At 45.6% G+C, this 26849-nt stretch overlaps 1 protein-coding gene across 1 annotated transcript; it reads left to right on the forward strand.

Moving 5' to 3' along the window:
* The first annotated feature begins 225 nt into the window (after positions 1–225).
* EVX1 (even-skipped homeobox 1) lies at positions 226–3672 on the forward strand. The gene is made up of 3 exons (XM_086615038.1): positions 226–664; positions 2168–2418; positions 3142–3672. The coding sequence occupies exons 1-3, from the start codon at positions 226–228 to the stop codon at positions 3670–3672; spliced, it is 1221 nt and encodes a 406-aa protein (XP_086471164.1).
* Positions 3673–26849: the final 23177 nt, after the last annotated feature.

A 26849-nucleotide genomic window follows, 5' to 3' on the forward strand; every position in this document is an offset into this window, starting at 1 on the left:
TGCACCATTGAGGATGACAGCTTAGAAAGAAGAGGGCAATGGTGATCCCTCCCAGAGCAGCACAGCAGAGTGTAGCGCTCGCATCACAAGGTCACCCTATCTCACCGCTTGCTCCTCTGCATTGGCAGGAGAGGGTTGCTGGGTTTGCACAGGCTGGGGCGGGAGTGGGAGGGAGGGGGAAAGAGCTCTGGATTTTTTTTCCCCCCTCCCTTAAGCAAAGCCACAATGGAAACCAGGAAGGAGATGGTGATGTTTCTGGAAGGGACACAACTTGGCGCTCTAGTTGGCAAGAGGGTGCCTAATTTGCCCGAAGCAGTGGGGAGCCCCGCTCCGGAGCCGCAGGAGAAGATGATCCATCGGAACTGTCTCAGCCCCAGACCTGGCCCCTTGTCGTCCCGGGAGAGAGGAGGAGGAGGAGGAGGAGGTGGCGGAGGAGAAGACGAAGAGGATGTGGAGGTGCTGCCAGGGACAGGGACGGTGCCGGAGAGCCGCTCGGCGGCAGCAGCACTGCTTTCGGCCGGACAGCAGCCCCCCGCCCCGGAGCCCCCCTCCAGCAAAGGGCAGCAGAGCAGCTCGGACACCGAGTCGGATTTCTATGAGGAAATCGAGGTGAGCTGCACCCCGGACTGCGCCACGGGGAGCGCCGAGTACCAGCACAGCAAAGGTACCCAACTCCTTCCCATGCCTCCAGCCTCCCGCCCGCTTCGGGGCTGGGGGGCAGCACTGGGGGGCGGGGGGGCTGCCGAAGGGGGTCTTTCCCTCGCCAGTTGAGCGAGGGACAGCGAAGTCGGTGTGTATGTGGGGGGATCCCTTTTTCCTGGCTGATTCCTTAGCTCCTTGCCACTGGGAGGCTTGTTTGGGAGTCAGAGGACACGACATCGGGCAGCCTCCCCGTCCCTGGAGGGGAGCCAGGCTTCCCGCCGTGGATGCATCAGGTCTGCAGCTTGTCTTCTAGGACCCCGTGGCCAAGACCACCACCCACTCTGCCCCCTCCGCCTTTTTAGATTTTTTTATTCTTCCCCATCGCCTGGACAGTGCACGCTCCAGGAAATCCCTTCCGATCCTCCCCACCGGCGGTTTTTTTTGTATGTGGTGTTGGGGGGAGCAAGATCAAACGGGTTTTCTGGCCGAGAGCTGTTTGTGGTTTTGCAGGGTGAAATGTGCCCGGGCGAGTGCGGAAGCGCCCATAAAGACCGTAAAATCGCTCGCTGACTCCTGCCTGCCCCAAATGCGGCAGCCAGGTCCCTGTTTGCAAGTTGAGTTTAAAAAAAAAAAAAAAAAAAAAAAAGGAAAAAAATAAAGAAAAAAAAAGAGAGGTCCGAATTACCTTGTCACTTCTATGTCTCGGTGGCGCCAGCTCGGAAATGGTCCCAATGAATTAATTGCCTTTGGTCTCGGGCACAATGAGGGAGAGTTGCATTTGAAAGCAAACGCAGCGGCCAGGCCCCTTTTCCCCCTGCCCCCACTCCGTATTCCCACCTTCCCAGCCCGGCAGAGCCCCCCTCTACCCCGAAAACAACCCGCTTCTCTCCCCTCCCCATTCCTCCATCACTTCAAGAAGTCGGGACGCGCGGAAAGCGCTGTCTACCCTCTCTCGTCCCTTAAAGGCACGTTGGAAATATCTCATCCTGGGGTTTGGAGGCTGAGCGAAGAGTCCCCGCGGCCTGACCTCCCGCCCGGAGGGAGCGGGGTCCCTGCCTGCTGTCCGCTCCGCTCCTGGGCCCTTGCCGGGCTGCAGGAAGGGGTCGCGGAGCCGCGCGACTCTAGCGGTGGGCACACCTGCCTTCCCGAGTCGCTCGGGGTCGGGGGATGCTGTGCCGGCCACCTCCGGCTTCTCAGTGCGGGAAACGAGCGGAGGTGCATCGAGCCCAGGGCGGTGTGCGTGTTTATGTGTTTGGGGATGGGGAGTGGGGCATGTAGTCTTCCAGCCAGAATGAGTAAGCACCCGTCAAACCCTGAACCCGTGCTGCATCGTCTTCTTCCTGCCCTCCCCTCCGGTCCCTCTTGGATGTTTCCCCAGCATCCTCGGTACGCCCGGGTAGGCACAGAAAAGGCTAAAGGGGAGGGATGGGGGGAGAAGGCAGCTCGCTGGGGAGGCGGGCGGGGAGCATCCCTCCACGCCGGTCCGCCTCCGAGCGTGTGTCTCTGCTCCGGGCTCCCCACGCAGGGCCGTGCTCCGAGGCGCTGGCCGGCAGCCCCAGCAGCGGGGGGGATCACCCCAAGGGCGGCGGAGGCAGCGGCAGCTCCCAGGGCTCGCTGGCCTGCAGCGCCAGCGACCAGATGCGCCGCTACCGAACCGCCTTCACCCGCGAGCAGATCGCCCGGCTGGAGAAGGAGTTTTACCGGGAGAACTACGTGTCCAGGCCTCGGAGATGTGAGCTGGCGGCTGCTCTAAATCTGCCAGAAACCACCATCAAGGTACACACAGCTCGGACATGTTTCCAATTAGCACGATATAAATCTATATGGCCAAACTTCCTTGCAAAACTCGGGAAAGCACAACCCTCCCTCTCTTCCCCCCTACCCCCCCCCCCCCCTCGCCTCCCGCCCCTTTCCTGGCCCTGCCCGCACCCTGCAGCAAGCAGCAATGCGGGAGAGGGAACACGGCTCCCGGAGTCATCCCAGCCAGCGCTGCTAATCTGGCCTCTCCCTAGCAGATTATTTTTAATCCTCCCCTCAGTCCAGTCCAAACCTCGCTCAGCTCTTGGGGGAGGGAAGAGGAAGCCAGTAGCAGCTCTTGTTTTGATCTCGCTTTGATTTGCCTTTCAAAAACATTTGCACATGAAAATAAAAACGATAACAATAATCCCAGGTAGTTCTGGCTGCAAAACGGCAGCAAGGAGGCAGAGTTGACGGGTTTGCCCGGAACGGGGGGATGGGGGGCGGGTCAAAGGACAAGCCCTAGCAAGAAGAAAGGCAAACAAGCACCCTGAAAGGGCTGCTCCAGTGGGTCTCCCTGTAGATTTATAGGGGCTTGGCTGATCCCTCCGTACGTGATGACAACTCCTTCTGGGAGCGAGACCTGGCGCCGGTCTCCGCTCGCCGGCAGACCCACTCCGCCCCGGGACAGGGACCGGGGCCGGCTGCCGGGCGGAGCGGGGAGGCGGCGGGTGACGGCTCTCGCTTCTCCTCTGCCCGCAGGTTTGGTTCCAGAACCGCAGGATGAAGGACAAGCGACAGCGCCTGGCCATGACCTGGCCTCACCCGGCCGACCCGGCGTTTTATACCTACATGATGAGCCACGCGGCGGCCACCGGCAATTTGCCCTACCCGTTCCCGTCCCACCTGCCCCTGCCCTACTACTCCCACATGGGCATCGGCGCCACGTCGGCTTCTGCCGCTACTCCCTTCAGCACCCCCTTGAGGCCGCTGGACACCTTCAGGGTCCTCTCCCACCCCTATCCAAGACCAGAACTGCTGTGCGCCTTCAGGCATCCCTCTCTCTACCCTGCACCGACTCATGGACTCAGCAGCGCCGGGGGCAACCCCTGCTCCTGCCTGGCTTGCCACAGCGGCCAGTCCAACGGACTGGCGCAGAGACCCTCCGGATCAGAATTTACCTGTTCGGCCACAACCAGAACTGACTCTTTCCTCACTTTCACGCCGTCTGTGCTGAGCAAAGCCACCTCAGTTTCCATCGACCAGCGAGAAGAAGTACCTTTAACGAGATAAACGTTCCTCTCAGGGTTATTATAAACTCGCCTCTTTCACGGGCTTCTCTTCGAGTTACTGTACCTACAGCTGATGTCTATTTAATCGTGTTCTTCTCCCAGAAGTGGACACCTATGGAAAAAATTAAAAAGAGACTAAAAATAGCTCAGTCTTAAAAGGATTTACATTCCAAGGGGAAAAGAAAGACGAAGAAGAAAAGAAATGACTAGTCATTTATCTCTGAGAAGGATTTTAGGCAGGGAAGAGGAAGAAAACCGACCCGAATGAAATACACTCCGGTAACCTATAGAAATGAGCTGGGACGTTCTTTCCCATGGGTGGACTTCTTACCAAGAAGCTGGGGCTTCTGCGGGTCACAGCAACAAACCTTATGCACAAACCTACGAGATGGAGAAAGAAAATCTGAAATACTTGAAAGAAACGTTATCTTGATAACGAAATGGCTTGTGCACATAAAGAAAGTAAAGATGTAGTCTACCAGACTGTTCAGAAAATAAAAACAAAGTGCAAACAGCAAAAACAAAAGGATTCTGGATTGCAACTCAACAGTATTATCCAGTTGTCTCTATAGAGAAAAACAATGCTTTACCATAAAAAAAACCCCTGTTATTCTGTACATTACTTTCGTGGTTTAATTGCGTTCTTTACTCTCCCTTGTCTCCTCCTTCGTTTTGAGCAAAAATCCAGCATATCGTCTCCTCTTTCATTCCAACTTTTGCTTTTAAGAGGCAGACTGGAATTGGCAGGGAAAAAAATACGAGCTCTTGCTTCTTTATGGGTCAGAGCTGTTTGTCTTTTAAATAACAATGTCCTATTATCAGTGGCCGAAATGTGCACACACTGACGAAATTAGCAAGTGATGTATATGTAAGGAGGATTTTTGAATATCGAATGTATAATGCTCTGCGAGCAAAGACCCCGTGCCAAACGCTAACAAGCCGCCAAGGGAAGAGATTAGGTGACAGGGAGCACAACTCCTTCAGACAATCACCAGTCTGTAAATTGGAGCAAAGGCGATTTCCCTTCCTTTGTACTTCAGCCTTCAGTTCTCCCATTGACTCTTGCTTGCTGCGTCTTTCTTTCTTTCCTTTCCTTTATTTTATTTTTTTATCTCATTTTTTTTTCTTGTTTGAATTATTTAATTCGTGCTGTGCGTTTTGTGTTTCCTTCCCCACCCTTAACCTTTGCATTTGTATGTGTCCTTCACACTGGTCCCTCTTCCTTCTTGAGGAGGATTTCTTTCCCAAACCTCTCCCTCCCTCCCCCCCCCCCCTTCCAGGTACTTCGGAAGGAGGTAACATCATTGCTTTTGCTTTGATTTCTGTCAACCTAAAATTTAAATAACACAGACATCAGACTGGGTAGTAGTTTCTTTTAAAACAGGAATTGCTTATTTCATTCTGTTTTAAAATAGCCCAAAGAATACGCTGTCATAATTTGTTACCGTTTCGGGAAAAAACGTAACAACATCACCACCAATGATAATAACATTTCAACAACGTATCACCCATATTTTTATTGTATTTGTTAAAAAAAGAAAAGTAAAAATGTTGCTTAAGACAAATTTCACCTTCGTGCAGTTTCTAATAGTTACAGTTCAACAAGCAGGAAAATAAATGCTGGGCAGAACAAAGACGTGTTGACACCTCCGCTATCTACTTTGTGTTAAATTGCTGAGGAGCCTCTGGTTTATTGTCACACCGGAGACTTTTTGTCCTTTAGGAGAGGGAGTGAATTGCAGCATTTCCCTGTAGCGGATGGAGAGCGGGGAAAAGACACGGGCGTGCCAGGATATATTTTTCCAATCAAAAGATTTTGTTTATTAGAGCTTTTTAAAAACCTGATCCAAACTTACCATCTTTAAATCATTAAGGGCAGATTGTTCCGCCCTTTCTGAATGAGATGTCCTCACGGACGTAGAAGCCGATGGCCCTTTTTGGACACTCAAATAGATTCTCTCCCCCCACCCGCCATCCCCCCGGAAATAACAACAGTAAACAGCGTCCAAGGGCAGCGCCGAACGACATCCGAGCTGCGCAGCCCATTTTCCCGCCCGGCTTTGTCTTTTAGCGGAGAGGAGAACAACCAGTCCGACAAACCGGGAGGTGCGGAGTCAGTGCCTGACACCCGCCCCCGCGGACACCCCGGGAGAACGGAGCTCTGAAGAGGCCAGGGGGCAGCTGAGCTCTGCCCGACAAACCCGAGGGGCCCTCGATGGCCCACGGCTCCCCCCCCTTCCCCGGCCAGGCGGAGGCACCTGCTGGGCCGCGATCGCAGGGCGGGATCCGGCCAGAGCTGCGGCCGCGCGTCGCCTGCGGAAAGACCGCGGCACCGGTTTGCGAAATACCTAGTTCGCAAAGTGCCATCGGCTGGGGCGCCGGGCAACGTGTCGATATATTTCAAATACATGTTTTATGTATCTAGATGTGTGCGAGAAAGAGAATAATTAACCCGCGGTTTACAGCTTCCATCCGTAAAGGGGACATCCTCCCCTTCGTCAGCGGGCAGCAGCGAGGCAGAGACCGGGAGTGCGGGCTCACTCTCTCCCGCTGCTCCGGGCGGCCATTGCCGTCCTCCCAACCGTCCCTTCTTGGAGGATGCTGCGGCAAAGGGTGGCTGTGAATTTCTCCGTGGCTCGGTCACAGGGCAGAGATTGCCTGCGACAGGTAAATAGGCTGCGGGCCGCAGTAATGCCAAGAGTATTTTCAGTTAATAGGGGATGGAAAATGAGGTGTCTGGAGCGATATTGGAAAGTACAAGATCGATGATCCGTCCTCGTGTCCAATCAGCAGCCTTTAATTGACTGTATTTTCTAGGTAATTGAGCCGCTGTGCTCCTAAATTGAAGTGGAAGATATAACAATACATCTCACTGGGAGGAATTACTCATTACTTCATAATGAAATCTTCCTTTTGCTGCGTGGGGCCGGTGCCATTAACGCCTTCATCGCCGGTGGGGGTGCTCGCGGCCCCACGCGGGGCGCCGGCTCTGGGCACGCGTGGGGCATCGCCGGCGTCCGAGGCAGTCGCAGGGCACCCAGCCGGCGGCAGGCTCTGCCTGTGGCCCCGCAGCAGTGCCACAGGCAGGTTTCCCTTGCCTCACTCTGGTCAGGGATGAGACCCTTCCAGAAATTAGGGAGAGGACCGGATCAGGCCCCCCGCGAGGAATTTCCCGGTCCGCTGCCGTGCAGGCAGCGCTGCCCCCGGGGAGCGGTGGTGGGCACCCGCCCCCTTGTCACCAGCGGGCGGGGAGTTGTCTTCGGGGTACTCCATGTGTCGCACCGGCTCCGCTTCCCAGCCAGCCAAATTCAGCTCCGAAAGGCCTTCCCCGCCTTGTTAGCGTTTGATTGATTGCCTTATTAAAGCGTGTTCTTGTAAGTGTGACCGAGCTGATTGCACTGCATATGTTTGGGATAATGCTCATTTTAAACAACTGAATAATAATACTGCTAATAAAAAAAAGACCAGAAGAGGAAGAAGATGAGCTCTAGAGAACGGGTTAAGCCTAAACGATCCCGGGGAACAGCGCTGTAATTCGCGCATTAAATTGCTCCGTTACTATCAAATCACTCGGCCCTTTTCGGCTCTGCTCAAACCATCTTTGTTGTGCTTTATTTGTCACCTCCTGTACCACTAAGTGAGATAGCACCGAGTCTGCTGCTTACTTTCCCGTCTCAGGCTATATGTTTTTATTAAGGCTGTATGATTAAACTGGATCGGATCTGCTTTCCCAGCACTATTCTTTACTCCAGCGCCCAAATCATTAGGAAATCGGCTCTCCATATTTCACATTTTCTGCTCGGTTGTTAGGTCGTTTGCAGGCACCTGCAGAAAAACATTGCTTTTCGCTTTTCTATCTGAAGGATCCTTTTGTCGCCCATTATTCTCCTGCTCGCCTGGCTACTTTATTTCACTACTGAGTTTAGCCCCTGAGAACACCCTCCGCCATATGTCACCCCAAGGCCCGCTGTCTTGCCGCTTACAATTGTGTCACCCTGGGGTAAAGCCAACGTCGGGACGAGCTGAAGTATCGTTAACACAAATGGCTTCATTTAGACGCATCAGGTTCCTGGGTGAGTGTAAAGGGGGAGGGAAAACAGTCCCACCTCCTTTTGCTGCATCCTTCAACCCAGAGCCCCCGTTTGTTGCCTACTCCCTCCAGATCTTCTCCCTGTTGTTTTTGTAAGTCGAGGGGGTCCCGTCCCCGCTCCGCACCCGCGGAAGGGCTGGCTGTCGTGGGTGTGTGGAGAGCTGGTATCAGCGAAGGGCTGACGTTAGGGTAGACTTCCCCCCTCGTCCTGAATTGATCCCTGCCTTTGAAAAGTTTTATTCTTTTCTCTCTTTCTTTTAAGTAGCAGGATGAAAAAAATCTGTCGTTCAAGATCTTCGGAGAAGAAAACAAACAAATGACAACCTCTGGCTTCCAACTAATTCACCGTTTGCTTCTTCTTCTTCTCTCTCTCTTCCCCCCCCCCCCCCCCCCCCAAATCAGTTAAATTGAGCGTACCTACAACCAAGAACGTAGCGCAGATTTACACTAATATTTACAAACCTCATTTTAAAGAATCTCCATCGGTGTATTGCATGCACATATACACACAAAGCAAACACACAAAGTGATTCTCCCTGCTGCCCTCTCTGCAAAGAAGTGTCTGAGACTTCAGAGACAGAAATTACCACTCAAGAACATCACATGAAAGTACTAAGTAATTATTTAAAACAAGGCTGTTTAGAAAAATATTTGTATTTATTGCAACTGCTCGATTGGCCTCGTTAAAGCTGGGGAACATTTAAATTGTGTTACAGTCTCATTTAAATCCAGTTTCGTTCCAGAAGGCTGCAAAGCCTGAATAGAACCAATCACTCCATAATGATGATGAATGAGAAATTAATTCAGATACAAGCAAGACAATTTAGGCCTTCATCTGTTTAAATAGCCTTCCAAGATTATTCGCAATTGCAGGTCACAGATTTAATCAATTGTCCAATCTTGTGAAAGTCATATCCTTGCATCTTCATCGAGATTATTTATAGCGCGGCGGCGGAGCCCAGTGAAAGGTATACGCTCTTAACAGGAACAATTACTTAAAGGGAAGCGTTTGCAAAATGAAAAACAAATGCCTCCCTGGGCAGTAAATGATCAAACGCCTCCTCGCTCTCCCGGTACATCCTTCCCGGCCTGAGGAAGGGAGCGGAGCTGCAGGTGGGGTGCGCCAAGCTCCATCCCTGCCGTGTGGGGTCTTAAGCTCCGCAGAGAACCCATCAACGCCAGGCGCCGCTCCTTCGCGGGCCACCCAGTCTCCCCAGGGCCGTGCTTCGCTCCCGAGAGCGATGCCTGCAGATAGGACACGGTAAAAAGCAGCTTTCAGCTACTCGGTAACACGCAAATCGCGCTGCTGCTCAGCCCGGGGATGCCAGCCTCGGCTGCGGGGAGAGCTGTCATTTTCTGCCTCTGACTACCTGTTCGAGATATAGACATACATATGTACCGCCGGCCTTGCGCTTGCCCGAGCCCTGCGCCTCTCCCAGCCCAGCCTTGCGCACTGCCGACCTCCGCCCGGGCCGGGGAAGCCGCGGCGCGGTGCCCGCTTAGCTCGGGATGAAGCCGGCAGAGCATCTCCGCGCCTCCCCTGGAAACGTCAGCTCTGCCGTCGGGCTGGGGAGAGCCGCACCTGGAAAAGCCTGAGGTCGGGAGTAATTCAAGGCTAATGGAATCTCTCCGAAAGCTGAAGCAGACCATTTAGTAATTAGGAGAATCGTTGCATTTCTCGAAGAGAACAAGACGCAAAGCAAAGACGGACCGGGTTTACTCGTCAGTGTCCCAGTGTTAACTGCTTCTTTCCTTCTCATCCCTTCTCCAAACACAGATCTATTTTCCTGAAGCCCTGATCTCCCCCCGGCCCCGAGGAGCTGCCTGAAAGGGCCATTTCAGGCTCCTGCCCAAACTCAATAGGTGATGCCGGTCTCGGAGAAACACCTGCTGCCCCAAAGAGGCTCAGCCCCATGCGCAGGGAAGGCAGTCCGACGGAGCGTCTGGAGTGTGTTAGGGGTAGGGCCTGGCCCCTCGTCCCTTGTCCGAGTGAGCGTGAGGGTTGGAGCCCCGAACACCCGTCCCCCGACCCCGTCTAACTCCTGGAACGGTGAAGACGCCGGAGATCCCCCGGGAGCCACTAAAGTTTGGCCACAGAGAGGGGCGGTCACGCTGCCCACGGAGAGATGGGTTTCCTGAGTGGGACAGTGCAAGGATCAGCGGTGACACGTCCTCCCGGGGAGCCAGGAGCCCCGAGTCTCGACTCGAAGGGGAGCGTGGGGCGCACCCACCCACGGGCACTGCGGGGTCGGGGAAACGCGAGGGTTCTGGGCAGCGGGCCGGACCAGAGGAGTCGTGTGGGTGCGTGTCCCTGCTCCCCCCTTTGTCCCCCGACAAGACAACCTGGAGCAACGCTGGTGCCTAAAACAAAAGCCTGACTACGGGACCCCCGGAGCTCCGAGGAGCCAGTCTCAGCGGCGGACTTTGATGTATCGTTGTCCAATTAGTGCCTTTAATTGGTGTCTCCTGGGACAGGCAACCCGTGAGCCGGGGCGGCCAGCGCTCTCTCGGCCAGCCCTGCCCGCTAGCAAGGTAACAAATAAGTAATCCGACCAGGCGGCACGATTCCTGCATCCCTCCAAGGAAGAGGGGGGAAACGATCTCGCAGCCCTGAGAGCAACTGCTTGCAAACCGTCCCGCGGGGCTCCGTGCCCACGGACACCTCTGTGTCCACGCCGGGAGAGGCGCAGGGTGTAGCTGCTCCTACATGTACCCCAGCCTCCGCGATCAAATCCCCCTCTCGCTGCAGAGTTGGGGGGGTTATCAGCGTGGAAACCACACTGCTTAAAACATCCTGCACGTTCCTTCCAATTTGGCTAATGAAGGTCGCCTGTTAAGCGTAATTTTAGAGGTTAAATGAGGCTGGCTGCAGATTTAAAGACGCTTGATAAAACGTCTTATTTAAATGACACGTACTGTACATACAGATGCCATTACAGCGGTCTAGATTTACCTTGTGGGAGAAGGAAACAAAACAAATACACAAACAGGCAGGGACGAAAAAGCGCCGCCAATTTAGTCCAAACCAAAAATGCTAGGTCGAAAAAGAAATTGATCGCTTCATCCATCAAACGTATAAAATACATTTCTGAGATCAGAAGTCACTCGGAAAAAGAGACAGAGAGAGAGAGGCGGTGGGAAAGTTCGTACTTGACAAGAACCCTTACAAGGGGCGTGCTAGGAAAAAAAGGAATAAAAGGCAGCTGTCACTGGAAGCTCACCTTGACACAATTCTGGTTTTCTTTTTTTTTCTTTTTTTTTTTTTTTTCCTCTCAGGTAGTCGTACAACGCTTTAAGAAAAAAGAAAATCATCTGAAACCAGAGGAAGATGGGATTTTTTGATTAATAAGGGAATAAATTTGGCAGAAGGGAAAGCGATGCTGACTTCTCAAACCCGCTGTTAATGGAGGCGTCTCTGGGGAAGGCAGGCAGATAGAGGCTGTCTCGGGAGCCATCAATCCCTGGCACCTGGGCACACCTCGGAACTCAGTCACAAGACTTTTTGCGAGAAAGCATCTGTGATGGATATTTGTAAGCGGAACTATTTTATTTACTCTTTCACATTTGCGTTCTCAGTGTTAAAAATACTGTAGTTTTGCCACATTCTTCCTGAGCAGCAATGCAATGTTACATTAGGGGCACTTGTTACGCCCAGTCCCCAGAAGCTGGGGCACAAATGTGTGTCATGCATTGCACCAAAACACCAAAATCACAGCCTGAAAAATGCCACTTCCTCACTCTGTAGAGAGACTCTAATTTTGCAGTGGGATGAGTGCTCTCAATTTCTTATCCAAGAGGAAAGACCTTAACAGTCTGCTCAGCCGGTTTTCCCAATAGCTTGATTTCACCTTGATAAATTTTCATTAAAAAACTTTTACACTTTCCACCTTACTTGCCTGGAACCAAATTCTGAAGGTACTAACTCATCCCAAAATAAATTTTTGCCTCCTTAGAGGAAGTTTGCTTACTGCTATTGCACTGCAGGATCAAAGATGAATTAGACAGCAAATAAAGCAACTACTATTACTAGAGCCACACGATTAATATGTGGCCTTGTACTCCCATAGACTGTGAATCACTCCTGGGAATTATCCTACAATTATTCTAACGTTCACTCGAGCCTGTGTACTTTAGGGAAGAAAGTTTTCTCTAATGTGGAGATACTGAGTCATAGGTTCCAAAACAACTTTCCACAAATGACCTGACCTGAAGTAAAATTTAATCCAAATCAAAAGGTCTGATTTAGTAAACCTTCAGCTAGAAAGGAGCACAGACTTTCCTCCTCTGACAACCACAAATTAAGCAGAAAATCATATAGAAAACAGAAAAAAAAGACCTTTGTCAATGTTTATGCTCCCTTTGCAACCAGCTGAAATGTCGGCTGGGGTCTATTCTGGAGGCAGGATAGCACTCAGCCAGTTGACAGGGGTTGGTTTGGCTCCAAATGATGTTCCTAACCTGTTCCTGGTTCAGTGACGATGTGGATTTGAATGAGTGGACAAGCTCGAGTGTCTCAGCCGTTCTCAGCCCTGAGCAGTGTGTTAATGCCCATTAAATGCTGGCTTATGAGGTACAAGAACATAAAGAGTGCCTGATCCCATACCCCTTGCCCTCTGCTTTGGCAGTCACAGCTTCCCACCTGAAAGCCTGCGTGTTGTTTGGGTCACAAAGGCAGGTTTTTACAACAGAGCTGTACTGCAGCACTGAGCAACTGAATTGTGCGTTGCTGATAAGTAGGTAGTTACTCCTGCACCTATTTAGTCCATTTGATCTAATCTAACTTCAGATCATGACACCAGGTCCTCCAAGAAAAAAAGGCAGTAGCATGATTAATTACATTTCCCTACTTTTGATGTCAGTGGGGCAGCAGACACCTATGTCTCTGACACACCAACCGACTTTTATATTATAACATATTCCAGTTGGCCACTTGTATCCTAAGGACTATGCCTCAGCATTCGTAAGCTAATAGTGCAAGACAGACAGGAAAAAGGACAACTTGACCTCCGTTTTCTAATGCTGCTCCACAGGGGAAAAGCCATATTCACCAGTGGGAGTTTAGTGTTGGATCTCCAGATCCAGACATAGGAATCAGAGATGCTGATGCCAGCTGTGCTGGCTCCCAGTCTGATCTTCCAGGCATTGTCTGTCCCAGATGGTATTCCCCAAACTGATACTCCCCAGCCAAACCCTAATTGCACTTAACACGACATTGGGGCAATCATCTGAGATTTGGAGCAAGTGATGATCAGCCATATCTCATAATTTTAGCATATTCAGAATCTTACACTATTCCTACATCCAATCCAAATTTTGTACGTACTTTGTCTTCAGTGCCAGCCTCTCTTTTTAGTCAAAAGAAAGATGCTCCAAGGTCTGATTTTAAACCTCTCAATACCCAGGTAGGCAGTTAGGGTGACATTTCTACACCATGATGCACAGCTTCATGGTGATATGGCAACACCATATAATTGGTATATAACTCCACCAAGGGCAAAATCATCTATCCCGATAGCCCCAATAACTTTTTTATGCAGGAGTATAATTCTCACAACAGCCCTTACAACAGTAGTTGTAAAGTTGAGTATCTGTGTGCATGTTGTTTCAGTTTGTCATAACCACCCCTTCTGCAAGGGATCTTAAATGATGTCCACTGTAATCTGCCACACCAGTGGAAATTAAAGAGTTGCTGTTATTCCCTCATATGAATGCTTTTTCAGTAAGTCTCCAAGAAGTTAATTCCAGACTTGTTAAAATTTTGTTTTATAAATTGATAGTTTAACTCTAGAAGAACCTGCATCTTGTTCTGTACATCACTGACCATTAGATTTCTCTCAGTTATTTTTTACTGAGCCCAATACAATGCATTTGACAGTGAAAGACTTTTAAAGCAGGTGCCTGATGTGACCTGACATACCAGCTTATGGAGAATCCTGATAGTATAAGCAAACCATGATTCACTGGGAAAAGCAAACAGAACAGATCAGAAAAAAAAAGCCTGCCGTTTTGTTTATTTCTAATAAAAATTGTTCAGCAATTTATCCTTCTGTTCTCCTCAGCTAAATTACTGAACTTTTATTATCCATTATTTTCCACGAAAGAAGTTTGCATACTGTAGTAAAGTACCTCTCTGTTTTCAACAACATAAGCAAACAAAATTTGTGTAACCTGCCAGTGTGAGACACTTTCTTCAGTTATTGAGCTCTGAGTGACGCTTTCTCTTACATCATCTCCAATTTTACAGTCTCCTTTCTCAAAGCATGGAAGCCATAACTACCTATACAGTGTGAGGGTATTGGCATTTGTTCCAGCAACAACAGTCTGTCTTTTTATTTCTTTTTCCTGTACAGATGACCAAGAGTGGCACTAGCCCAAATGCAGTTCTATAGCACTGCAATGGGACCGCATGTTCACCCATTTCTCCACTACAACATTGCTTTTCTCCACGTCTGTGTTCTAGGATATGTTCCTCAGTCTGTAAGGACAACTTGCATCCATTGTTCCTAAATATCTTATGTTTTGCAATATTTAAAATCTGTTTGTTTCTCTGTGACATTTGTGCACCTTAGCTGCAGGACTGGCTTGTTACCTAGAAGAACAGATTTACGAGAGGGAAAAAAAAAGGGGATTGTAGCCCCCTGAGCACCATCTTCTTTCATAGACATGGTAACAGCTATGTGTATAAGCAGTTGCCACATACTCAATGTGGCACATTCATCCTTGACACAAATTTGATCAACATTGGGTATGTACGTACTTCTGATGACCTGATAACAACAGCCAGTAGTGCTGAACACACCAGTCTCTGCAGAACCTCGTTAGCTGTAATCCCGTTCCACGATGATGTCTATACCGGCAACTCTTTTTTGTGCTCTTTAAATCAGTCAATTCTTAACTTGCTTAAAGTAGTCTTTGACACCTACAGATTAGGGGTACTGAGTAGTATAGGGATACTCCAGGATATGTTAAGATTAAAATGTTGTTGGGAAACTTCCTCACAAAAGCTGAGGCTGAGGCATTTGTAAACTGAACCCATAATCTCATAAAAATAAATCAAATATCCAATGCCAAAACCTATTTTTCATAAAACTTTATTGATTGACATAATTTATACTCCTCTCCTGAATTCTTTATTAAACTCATCCCATGTCAGTTTTGCTTTTATTTGCTTTTATATTAGTGCCATGCTAATCAGACCACAGTTACTGGGTCACCTGCTTCTTTCCTTCCGAGTAGAAGCACAGTATTATCTCTTTTGAAATTTCACCAGCATTCCGAGATTTTATTGCAGATAAAGATCAGAGTTCTCCTCAATCACTTCTTTAAAGACTTCAAATTAATTGATAATTATTTCTTTATCCCACTGGGCATTGTTTAATATCATCTTTAGCTTATAATCTACAGATTACATCACCCTGCTTTCCAAATGAAGAGTAAAACACTTTCCACTTCCAGCTGTTATCAGATCTACCCTGTTGAGAGAAATTTCGTTTTTGATATACTTCAGAACTTTTTCTTTTGCTTTTATATATACTACCCCTGGATTTTTCCTGTTATCTTTAGCTTCCCTATCAACTTCCTGCATTTTGTAGCATTTCATGTATGCTAATTCTATTTAATACCGTTCCCTTTGCATGTTGTGTGGTGATCTTTTTACTTAAGATATTTGCCTTTGTTTCACTCTCTCCCAGGACTATTCTGAAGTTAAGAAGCTGCCCTCCATGTAGATATTGCTCATATGCAATGTAATTTCCGGTCTCTAGCCACCCACCAGTTTCCAGTCTAAAAATTAATTCATCATAACAAGGTCCAAAAAAGTTTTTTTCCATGCTGGACAACATGACTTTGAAGCTGGGGAATTATCCATGATTTTTAGAAACTGTCAGTGATGGTTTGCTGCTGGCTGCATGAGATAAAGTAGCACACATGCTGAACTGAATTTGCCCAGATGCTACTATTTTTATTCCTAGATATTGCAGACAAATGAAGAGGTAATTCATCCCATTCTGGGTTTGATTTGGAGGTTTGTGACACACCCCTATCAGCATCCCTGGTCAACTCATCAACTCATATGCTTTTGAGACCTTTTAGTTGTGAGTTATAATTACCAAACTGGTCTTCCCTCTTTCCACTCACTGTTTTTACCTGCTCTGTCTACTTATCCAGGTTATAATCTGAATGTGATGCTCATCCCACCAGGTGCTAATGATGCTGACTACTTCTTTTCTCTAATAGGACTTCCCTGTTCCTTGACTGCATTATCCACACACCCTGCCACTGTTGTAGAAGAATCCAAAACGTTTTTCTTCACATTATTTGTTATATTGTGTCAATGTTTGTTGTTTATTATACCATATTTGCAGGTGGAATCATGTTTATATCTTCAGCTGTCTTCCCTGGAGTCATTGTACCAATACCCTCCTGCTGTTCTAGCTAATTCCCAGCCGCTCCCTTACCCATGAACAAGACACACTATTTATACAGCCTCTTTCCTATTAGTATATGTCCTGTTCTTCCACCAAAGCAAAAGTTCATCTTCAAATCAGAAGCAAAGTCCTGAGGACACTTCAGGTTTTCTGCTCTTTGTAACTTGTAAGTGCAGAAGGATCTTCAAAAGTTTTGTATGGATATTCATTTAGCTGTTCCTCTTGCTTCCTTCTCAAATCCCCAAAGTCTTTCTTTAACACTCTGCCACTAGTTGTAGTATCAGAGTGGACATTTCCAGGATGACTTTTTTAACATCGTCATTTTGGACACTTCAATGTCTTTTTGGCTGTTTGCAGTTTGACAGATCGTACAGATTGTGACTTTTTAATCTCTGCATGCTGTTTAAGCCCATGCTTTGGAAAGCCTATGGCACTAAGCATTTGGTTTAGCAAAGGACTGCTACATCCCCATAGCCCTTAGTCAATAGCTTAAGGATTTGTTGATCTCAGCCTATTTTGGCTCAGTCTTTTTCTGACAACTTTTACACTCCCCAAAGCTTTCAGTAATGTCATGTAATTCTGTGCCACCATGGACATCTTTAGTGCAATGCTCAGTGACAAAAAATCAGAATTGAAGATACATGGATGCACTAAAACAAATCTTAATTTGTATTTTTGAATCTGAATAGTTCTTCTAGCACTTTTCTTAATCTTTTCCTAATTTGTCTGCATCCTTCCCAAAGTGAAGATCGTATTCTAATATGGATTTATGCTACGTATAGTTAAAAAAAATCTCTGTGCTTGCTGTCTCGATTTGAATTACCTCTATGAGCTACCACATCACCTTGGGAATTCATGTTCAGTGAGTCTCAATCCTTCAGAGGTTTCAACCTTTTCAACCACAAGCTGCCCCAGATCCACATCCTGTGATAAAGTCAAATGCAGGATCAGATGTGGGGCCATTTACCATGTGATTGAGGTAATTTAGTCAACGTGACATGTCCTTAAAATATATTTATGTTCAAAGAAATTCACATTCTTTTCCAGCAATTTGCCCCCTGAAAATATTGATGAAATTAATGAGCAGTAGCGATCCATAGGAGAACTGCTGGAGGATCTGCAATAGTTCTCCCTTAGGTGAGGACTGTCTCCTCTGCTGATCTATTAGTTATCTGGTTTTCAACCCATTTAGTATGTGTTACACTCAGATAATATTATTTTTTATATCAGAATCTGGATAGAATCAAAAGGCATTCAGAGTCTGCTAGAGAAATGCGGATATTTTTGCCAACCAAATATATTATCTTTTTTGAAAAAGGCAGATCCTATTAACAGAATTCTTCCTTAATAAAACAGACAAAGGAAAAAACACTTTTGGTGACAATTAGTTATGTTGCTGCCTTCTCATTCTTTGTTGGGTGCATCTTCCATCATTTTTTCTATGGCTCTGGCTGGGAGCAACTATTCATTTTAACTTTGGTATGCTCATTCTTTTCCATCCTCTTTGAAATTGTCTCATTATTATAAGATTTGCTACATGCCTTTAATGCACCCCATATTCTTCAATGTCCGATGGCATTCTTTGAAAGGATGCCTGGAATTCAATTCCATAGATAGGTTATCTACTCGATTTGATCATCTGCATTTGCAGACTGCTCTTCAATCAAGCACACTTGGGACTTTTTATTCCACTATTTCAAACTCTTCTATCTGTTAGCAGACAGGCCAGAACAGCTTTGCCAAATGGACTCATTTTGATCTTGCTATTTGAAATGTGCAGAGCTTTGAATTTTAACCTTGGGCACAGCACTTGCTGTGATTGTGTTGTATTCAGCTCTACTACCTGTTTGGAATCCACTTTTTATCCATTTCTTTCCAGTGTCAGAAGCCAATCTGCTATAGAATATACCATAGCAGATTTAATTAAGAGACTTAGTAAAACCTTTGTTTCATTAACAGAGCTTCATCGTCCAGCTGCATTTTGCTATCAGAGACCAGTGCCAACACTTTCGCATTGTGTCAATCCTCTCCAGGGTTATTGCAAACAAAGCCGGTGTCTATACCATACTTCCCCTCGCAGTCTCATGTTCAGTTTGGGCATGTGTTTTCATCGCATGTTTCATTCTTTCAGCACTTACTAGATACTAGGGTTAAGAAATCATGCTTTCTGCTGTGTTTCAAATACCTTTGCAACTTTGAATTTGTCTCTCACATTAAAGTTGCGGTGGCCTAGTTATCCTTTATTTTGTCACAGATAGTTTTGTTTAGTCTGTCAGTCTGTTAACATTCATGTGATTTGGCTTTACCACACAGACTGATGACTTAATGGGACAATCATTTCAACAAGGAGGTAGTTTCTGTTAAACAGAATTTATTTCTTTGAAAGAGCTGGTTTTACATGGGTCTTCTTTCTGCTGCTTTGTGTAACACAGCCAATTCTCCTTGAATTTACCTTTTTCATTCTATGCTAAACTTTTCCATACTTCTAACTGTTCATTAGTTTTGCATCCTTCTGCTAACCTCTTTGCAGTAACACAATATTGCAGGTAAGATCTTCTCTCTCATGTTGTAGTATTTCTAGTGGTATAATTTTAAAATCCCTTCTGCCCCTCATATTAGGCTTGCCGATAGGCCTGCCTATAGGCCGATAAAGGTTTCTCAAGCTTATTCTAAAAGAGCCAAGGTACCTGTCCCCCAGAAAAGCTCTGTTCAGCAATTGCCCAACCCCAGAAACATTTTGTTTGGCTGCTGCCAGATTCCAATCACTAATGCAAAGAGGATCGAGGGAACGTGGACTAGGAACTAGGGATCCCAAACAGCTTGAGAGACTAGGCTGTACACGACTGGCTTTTCTTTTTTTCTAAAGGCTGTCAGAGGGATATGTGGTGTGATCCAACTGGTCTCCGATGGGGAGACACAACCGCACAGCAGCCCCTTCCACTGCCAGAAGGGATGTCTCTGTGCTTGTGCCTGCTCCTCTCTGCTCTTGGAGAGGGACTCCTGGTGCCTCGTGCCAGCTCCTGGATTTGCTGCTGGGTTACTTCTGGAGTTCCTGCCACCTTTTTTTTTTACAGTGGCTTTAGTATGAAAACAGTATTTGCAGCAAAGCACATGATATTAAACTTCCCTGTTCTGCCAGATGCATGAGGCAGGATTTTAAAAATTGCAGGGTGGAAGTATGTGCCTTGGAACCACTCTTACCCTATTCTCAGTAGATACATACTTTAGAATTTAGTAATGATTTTTTCATCTTAATCAAATTCAGTTCTTTACAATATTCATTCAATTCCCTTGAAGAGGCATTGCTTTTGTAGTCTGAATTGTTGGGCCTAGAGCAACTTTCTTCTGGTTTCTGACAACATTTGCATTTTAAATGGTTTGTTTTTAACAGCCTGTCTGCAAACCCCAACATTACTATAACAAATTTTGAAGCGTTATTGATAAATGCGCTAGCTTTCTGATCATCCCTGGAGCTCGTGCAGAAATGGCAGCAGCAAACAATTTAAAACAAAGTTGGATAAAACAGGAACCTGTAAGTGCAACATCTCCCTCTGCAGACACAAGACTTCTGTATGGGTAATTAATGATTGTTGTTAATAGCAAGACCTAATTTATAAAGAAGCCAACTTAAGACAATCGTGAGGAAATGAGGTAAACAATCAACTGAAACAATAAAGATCAGTTGTGATATAATTGCAGAAGAGCATTCAAGGGCTCAGGAAGTCTATTGCCTTCCTCTTCATTAATCAGAGTAAATATAAGATTACAGATGTTACTCACTCACGACTGTTGTGTGCATGTATGAATGTATTTAGCACATCTGTGAGAATAGATGCCAAATTGAGTCTCTGTAGTTCCTATTATCACCTATGTGTAAAATGGACTTTGATTTTTTAAATAACAGAATTCATAAGATCTTAAGAGTTCAGAAAAGCCGTTTTTAAGCTAGTATATTGCTTTGGTAGATACAATAAAACATAGCTTTTAGGTTTCAAGTTTTAAGGAAGAACACTTGCAGCTCCCAAAATCTCTCCCAAAAGACAAACTAAATTGGAAAGGATTGCTCTAACTAGGTTCACCTTGTGGCACTCCCACCTGGGGAAATTCTGTAAGGTACTACCTGGAAATTGTGCAGTCCAGCCTGGAGAGACTTAAGCAATGTAATACTTGCCTGCAGTGATGGAGTGAGAAGCATTCCATTACTCATAACTCAATGTCTTTCCATCTCTGTATATGCCAATAAAACCCAAACATGTCTTCCTCTAAACTGTGAACAGTTAACTGATTCCAGACTTTACAAGTAACCATCAGCATGTCCTTGACAGATCCACCCTGCTTCCTTGAACTAGCCTAGTGGAAACAGTGGCTCTCCTTGCAAGTGCAGCCGTCTTCATAACTGCCCGCATTTTACTTAATGGTTGAGCGTGTTTCTCTGTGTACTTTTCACACAGAATTTCAGCTTGGTCTCATCATCTTACACGTGACTGAGTTAAAGTCTTCTCTGCTTCTCCCACTTATCACAAGGCGTCTTTAACCAGTTGTGTGTCATAGAACTAGTCAAGAAAGGCATAAGGGGCACCACATGGTCAAACCCAACCATTTCGCATTCTTTGTTCCCACTTCTGAGATCCTTGTCCCAGCTCACAGCTTAAGCTCAGGAAAAAAATGTTCCTCTTTTATTGGAAGTCAAGTTGCTGGCCCACAGGTCAAATTTTCTCACAGGAAGCAGTAATGCAGGTTTTCTAAGGAGCAGATATCTGCTACATATTCCCCCTTCCCCAACTTACTTTTCTCACTAGCTCCTTGCTGAAATACCCGGTCACTGGTATGAAACAGAAAACCTGCCAGTGTATGATGTTCTCTATCCATATGTTTTGCTATAGGCTGGGCTGATAACCCTGCCTGTTACTGTAGTTGCATGATATTTCCCATGATAAGATCCTTCTATGAGTAACTTTCAACTTTGCCAAACATCACTGAAATATTCTATGCTGAGTGTACTCTTCATGGTGAATTTATATACACACACACTTATATTTATGCAGAAAATAAACTATCACTTCTATGAAGGAATATGGAGAAAAACATGGTGTTCTTCCCATGCTAAAAATTTCCGCTGACCTTTTATTTGGAAAAACATAGGTCATCTCTCCCCTATCTTGAAATCTGGCAGCCTTCATTCATTTGTGGCCTTTACTCAAGGATGCGCCTTTTACCATCCCTTTGAGACGCTCCCCAAACTTGCCATCATGCAAGTCTTTCAAAAGTTATGGCTCTCAAGAGCTCTGTAGGAGTATTTTAAGGCTGAGTGGGCTACAAAGCCATCATCTCTCTTGTGTTCTCAGTCTTTGACCCACTGAATCCTGACTTCTTCCCTGGGCAATGACACAAGCAAGTCACTTTACCTCAGAACATTCCATAGCTTGGGAATGAGGACACTAGCAGGAGAAGTATCAGATGGGGGGTGTGAATCCTACTAAGGGAGACAGAGCACAGGCAACTATATACGTACATATATACATATATATACGTAGGCAGTTCTTTTTCAGCTGAATTTTGAAATTAACTGGCACCTGGGAAGCTTTACAATAAAAAAGAAAAGCACATACGGAGTTCAGAGGTTGACGGCTTTGCAGAGACTTGTACAACTTCAGTTTTGGAGTTAGTGCTTAGACTCTGCCTAACTTTTACTTCAAGAGCCAGAGTCTTTCCTTGGATAGGCCTATAAATGAAGACTCTCCCTGCATGGAGTTGACCCCAGGTGGCTTTTTGATCTTGTAGGTCTTTCTACTGCTCAGGTCCTCTGTGACAGAGAGCTGCTAACTCCACACTTCTACCAAAGCCATCTTTAGTGGAAGACTATAGTCATCCATAGCACCAGTGCCAGGAATGTGTTCCCAGGAATGTGCCCCTGCCTCAGCAGTAGACTGAGCCAAGCTTTCAAAGGGCAATTGCTTCATGACCAGCAATCTAGTCCAAGTGTTAGCAAGATCCACCCCAGGGTCTTCCTATATGTATGATGGATTTCTACCATCAGCTCAGCAAGTGCCAGAGACTTGGTAGGTGCTATGAGAAGGGCTACCAAGAACTTGACCAGGTGAGAAACCTTTGCTGGGTAATCACAATGGGCCTCTGCAGGTGTTGTAAAAATGAACACTGTGGATCCTTCAGTGAAAAATATGATGTCAAAGTCCATGAATAATTCTGTCTTTATGACAAAGGACATGCAGTAAATGCACCTGGAGAGCACATAGTGTCTACTGCAGAGAAAACAGAACAGTAAGTACCTGCTCTTTAGGTCAATAACCTCTTACCTGAATGACAAATATTTCTGCTGAAAAAACCAGCACATAATCACATAAGGAAAAGCAGAGCTAAACCAATCTTATTTGGTTATATAACAACCAAGGTTATTCAGCCTTGCAACTTTAAAGCTTTTTTTTTGAATATTCTTTAATTCTCTTAGTTTCCAGACACTGTTTTATGCTTCTTGTGCTGTCCGTTGTTCCACATCCTAGGTGTTGGTTTCCTTTCTCCATTGCAGTGCTGAAGCTTCTTGGAGTGAGAACTGTCTTTTTAATTAGTGTCTACATGGCACCTAGCACAGCAGTCAACTGAACCTGATCCAAACACATCATTTATGTACCTTGTTTGGGTCACCTCACATCTGCTCATGTGATTTATCTGGCCAAATGCATAGGTAGCTTCTGTGCAGTTAGAGACCTATTTGAAAATCAGTCAAGGGGCTAGACAGCACATCAGATATGATGGATCAAGAGCTCAAAGAATACCATAACCTAGAATCGCAGCTGCTGAACCACTTTGGAAAACGGATCCATTCATTGCTCCATGAAAGACTATTGCTTGTCAGAGGTTAAAGGGATAAGTACATTTGTTACTGGGAAGGACTGGGGGAAAAAAGAAAAAAAAAAAAAGAAAGCAGCGTATTGCGTTCTAATATTGACAGAAGAGACTTGACTTAGGTAGTGAAAATGAATTGCAGTATGTGGAAACTACCAACATGCTTCATTGCACATCAGTGAATAAAATGTACAAATAGACTTGTGGCTGAGAAAACAAACAAACAAACAAACAAACAAACATACCCAAGAATCACAACTGTGAAGACTTTGGTGTTGGATGCGAGAATTTCTTACAAGTTTGTGAGAGAGCTGCATTTTTAGCAGTATAGAAACTCAAAAATAAGGCAGAAAGAGAGAGAAAACCAGAGCTGCAGTCAGGTACCAAAAGGCATGAAATTTGGCATAAAGTAGTACTGTTTTCCAACATACATTATTTTGAGAATGTGAACTGAGACTCTTTCGGTCTCAGTTAGACAATACTGGAAATCGTGTTGGTAATGAAAGGAAGAGGAAAGACACAGTAAGGTTTACAGTGGTTTACCATTGCAAGATATGCTAATAAGATACTGGTATTTGCTAGTATTTGCACACAGTGCCTGCAATGAAGGCTAAAGCGGAGAACATCAACTGAGGAATGACTGAATGAGCAGGATTTCAAGGAGAGGAGTGAAGATGTGGGACGTGTAGAGTTTGGGACCACAGGGAGAAGAAGTGAGATCCATTTTCAAGAAGACATGAAAAGTTTGATCCAGCACTCGCTCAAGTCAGTGGAAATGTTTCTATTGACTGGTCCCTGCCCCAGTCATGTAGGGTATAATAAATGCGATCAGTGTGAGCTGCAAGCCAAATGTACAACAAAACACAGACATGATGAACAAGAGTTGAGAAAAGATTCCATGAAAGGCTTCATTATTGGTATGTACAGCTGCCAAAGTAAGGCAAGCATTTTATCCCTGCACTTTTCACCTAGATGTATAGCTCTTCTAGTTGCTACTGACACATACTGACTATGGGCCACGTGTATGAGTTCTTGGAGACTTTTTGGATTTCACATAGTAATGTGGTTGTGATTTTTAAAAGCAAGAGTGATGCACTTCAGCATGAAAGGAGACTGACATCTGACTATGAAGTGATGATGCGGATATTTTCCTGATGATTATTTAATCAAACAGGAGAACTGAGAGTGTCAAACAAGCACCAGCAATTTATCAAGAGCCAGTGGTAGAAGGAAGCGTTCTCTGAATCATGTGTGATAATTACCACTGACATTTCCCAAAGGAGAACTGCATTTTTAATTGTTACAAATATAATCACACTTCTACAGAGAAGTAGGAACAGAATCCTTTAGAGCCTGTTTCTGGAAATAGAAACGTCTAAAGTTTCCATGTGGAAAAAAACTTTGCAATAAGAAATTATTGGGTACACCAGAATAAATATGTCATTGCAAAGGTTAACTAAAATACCAGCTACTGTACTCTAATTTCCAGAAGAAAATACATTTAATAATGGTCTCTGGGTTACGTCCTGGCCCTACTCTAACTGTAGTTTCCTTAGCTGGGCTGGAGTTGACTGAGCTTTGGTGGCTGCATGGTACTGCTGGATGAGCAGGAGCTGTCTCTATCTCCACCACCCCTGCTTGCGGCCACAGAGGAGGTCACCTTTGTGGTAACCTAAGGAAGGGCTGCTTGAATAAGAGCCTAAATGTCTCTTGGAGCAAAACATGACTCAACCACTCAACGGTGAATGAGCTGTAGGCAGCACCCCTCAGACGGGCCCAGAACACATAGCCAAAAGGACCACAAAAGCTGGTCCTCTCCCACTGCAGCCTTAATGTGACCAGCCACATGCAATCAGTCTAGAGTGTTTTTTTCAAGGGGCAAATCAGAACAAATTGGCTATCTTTTGCCTCCCTTCAGCTACTTGTTGCAAATAAAAGCCCTTAGTTACTCATATTCCCCATTTCAAGCTGACAGGTGTGTAAATTGTGAGATTTTTCCTGACAGGATGCTGGGAGAGTGAAAGTCTTCAGTGTAGACACTAACTTTCCAGGTGATAAGGCTGGCTATTGCCTGTAGTCTGCTGAAATGAACTGAGCCAATAAGGTACTTGCTGCTACTTGCTGACTACAGCATTACCTTTATTATTTAAGGTAGTGGTGCTGGCCTGAGGATGAGAGAGGTAAGTTTCGTAGGAATAGATTGTCTTTTACTGTACCAGCTGATATTGCTGGAAAAAAATTGAATTTTTATCAGAGTAGCAAATCTTCTGTCAGCTGAAGTAATTTACAAAAATCTCTTAAATTAAAATGATATCAGGAGTTTTAGCTTCTCTGCTGGCACACCACAGCAATATTGGGGAGAGGAAGACTATTTAGTCCTACTCTGTCACTGTTATGGGCTGTCCAGCCCCTCCGTTTCCTCTTCCACTTACTCAGGTGCTACACTCCTTCCTGTAGCATGCAGGTCACAGACAGGCTGTTTTAACTACACTGTGATTTATAGCAAGTTGCAGTCTGGCTGTTCAGAGGTGTTGATTTAGCTAGCAGAGGCTGACCATCAGCAGATAATACAATCTGATAGACAATCTACACGATTTAGGATTTCAGCCTGCAAATTTACGAGAAAAAACTCAAAACTGTTCATCTAAGTACTATTTGGTTCTACTCCTTTTTCATTAAGGACCTTAGCCCTTCTTCAATTGAAATCAACGGAAATTCAAGTCTAGGTTAAGCAGACACTACTCAGTAATCCTGACAGAGCTATGGCAATTTAGCTCGGACTGCATTTATTCTATTAGACTGCAATGCTCTCCTCCTCTTCATAGCTAAAATCAAAAGGGATGTTTTTGTCCTGTGTAAAAGAAGAGAATACACAGAGGAAAGAATCAAACTGAAACAAAATGTAAGTAGTTAAAAAGGGAAGAAACAGTATATTCAGAGAGTTGTAAATAGCTTAAAAGAGTATAGTTAACGGATTATAGCAAGATTTTTTCCAAGTTTTATATAAGTGAATATGATATGAAATAAAAGAAAAAGCAGAATTTGCACACATTTTACTGTGAATGTGCATACAATCGGAGATTGCATGTGCAAATAATTGATTTACCATGTTTTTCGCATATCCAATTTTGCCTGCACCATCTTGGAAACTGCACATAGAATTTAGGTGCATGTGTGTATGTGGCATTTTCTGGAGGAAAACCAAACTAAACCAAACCAAAAATACCCAAACCCACCAAAGAACAACAAACTGGTTTCTCTTTTTAGGAGGCTGTGTGTGAATATGACTTAATCTTCTTGCAGATCTTTTTTATGATGTTGCCTGCGACCAGAGTCCCTGCAGTGATGGGTAAGTCCTTGATCCACCCTCTTTTCCTCCACCTGTCATCTCAGTCATTGTGTGAAGCCATATGGAGCTTTCAACCCCAACTTCAGCTTCTGTGACTTTGAGTTTGCTGTGGGTCTGACAGCAGGCCTTGGCTTGTGCTAGCAGTAGCTGAGGTTTCCAGTGAAAGCATTTCACAGGTCCAGGTCTTCTAGCTGCCAAGATCAAACATGACCACGTGAATTCATCCTATTATGGCCAAGTTCTTGTGCTTACCTTGACCCTTAGAGAAAAATTGCAGCTTGCAAGATAGGTCTTCTAAATGAGGCCAATATTTCAAGGGGCTCACTGCATTCAAGGATATACAGATGATGTTAAGCTTCTGCAGTAATGCACGATATTTACATTTCACAGATTACTAAAAATGTGGGTACTTTTAAATTATAAAAATAATTTCACAATGGCAAAAGATTGTT

The sequence above is a fragment of the Tauraco erythrolophus genome, chromosome 7 (genome assembly GCF_009769465.1).
Source record: "Tauraco erythrolophus isolate bTauEry1 chromosome 7, bTauEry1.pri, whole genome shotgun sequence".
Lineage (NCBI taxonomy): Eukaryota > Metazoa > Chordata > Aves > Musophagiformes > Musophagidae > Tauraco > Tauraco erythrolophus.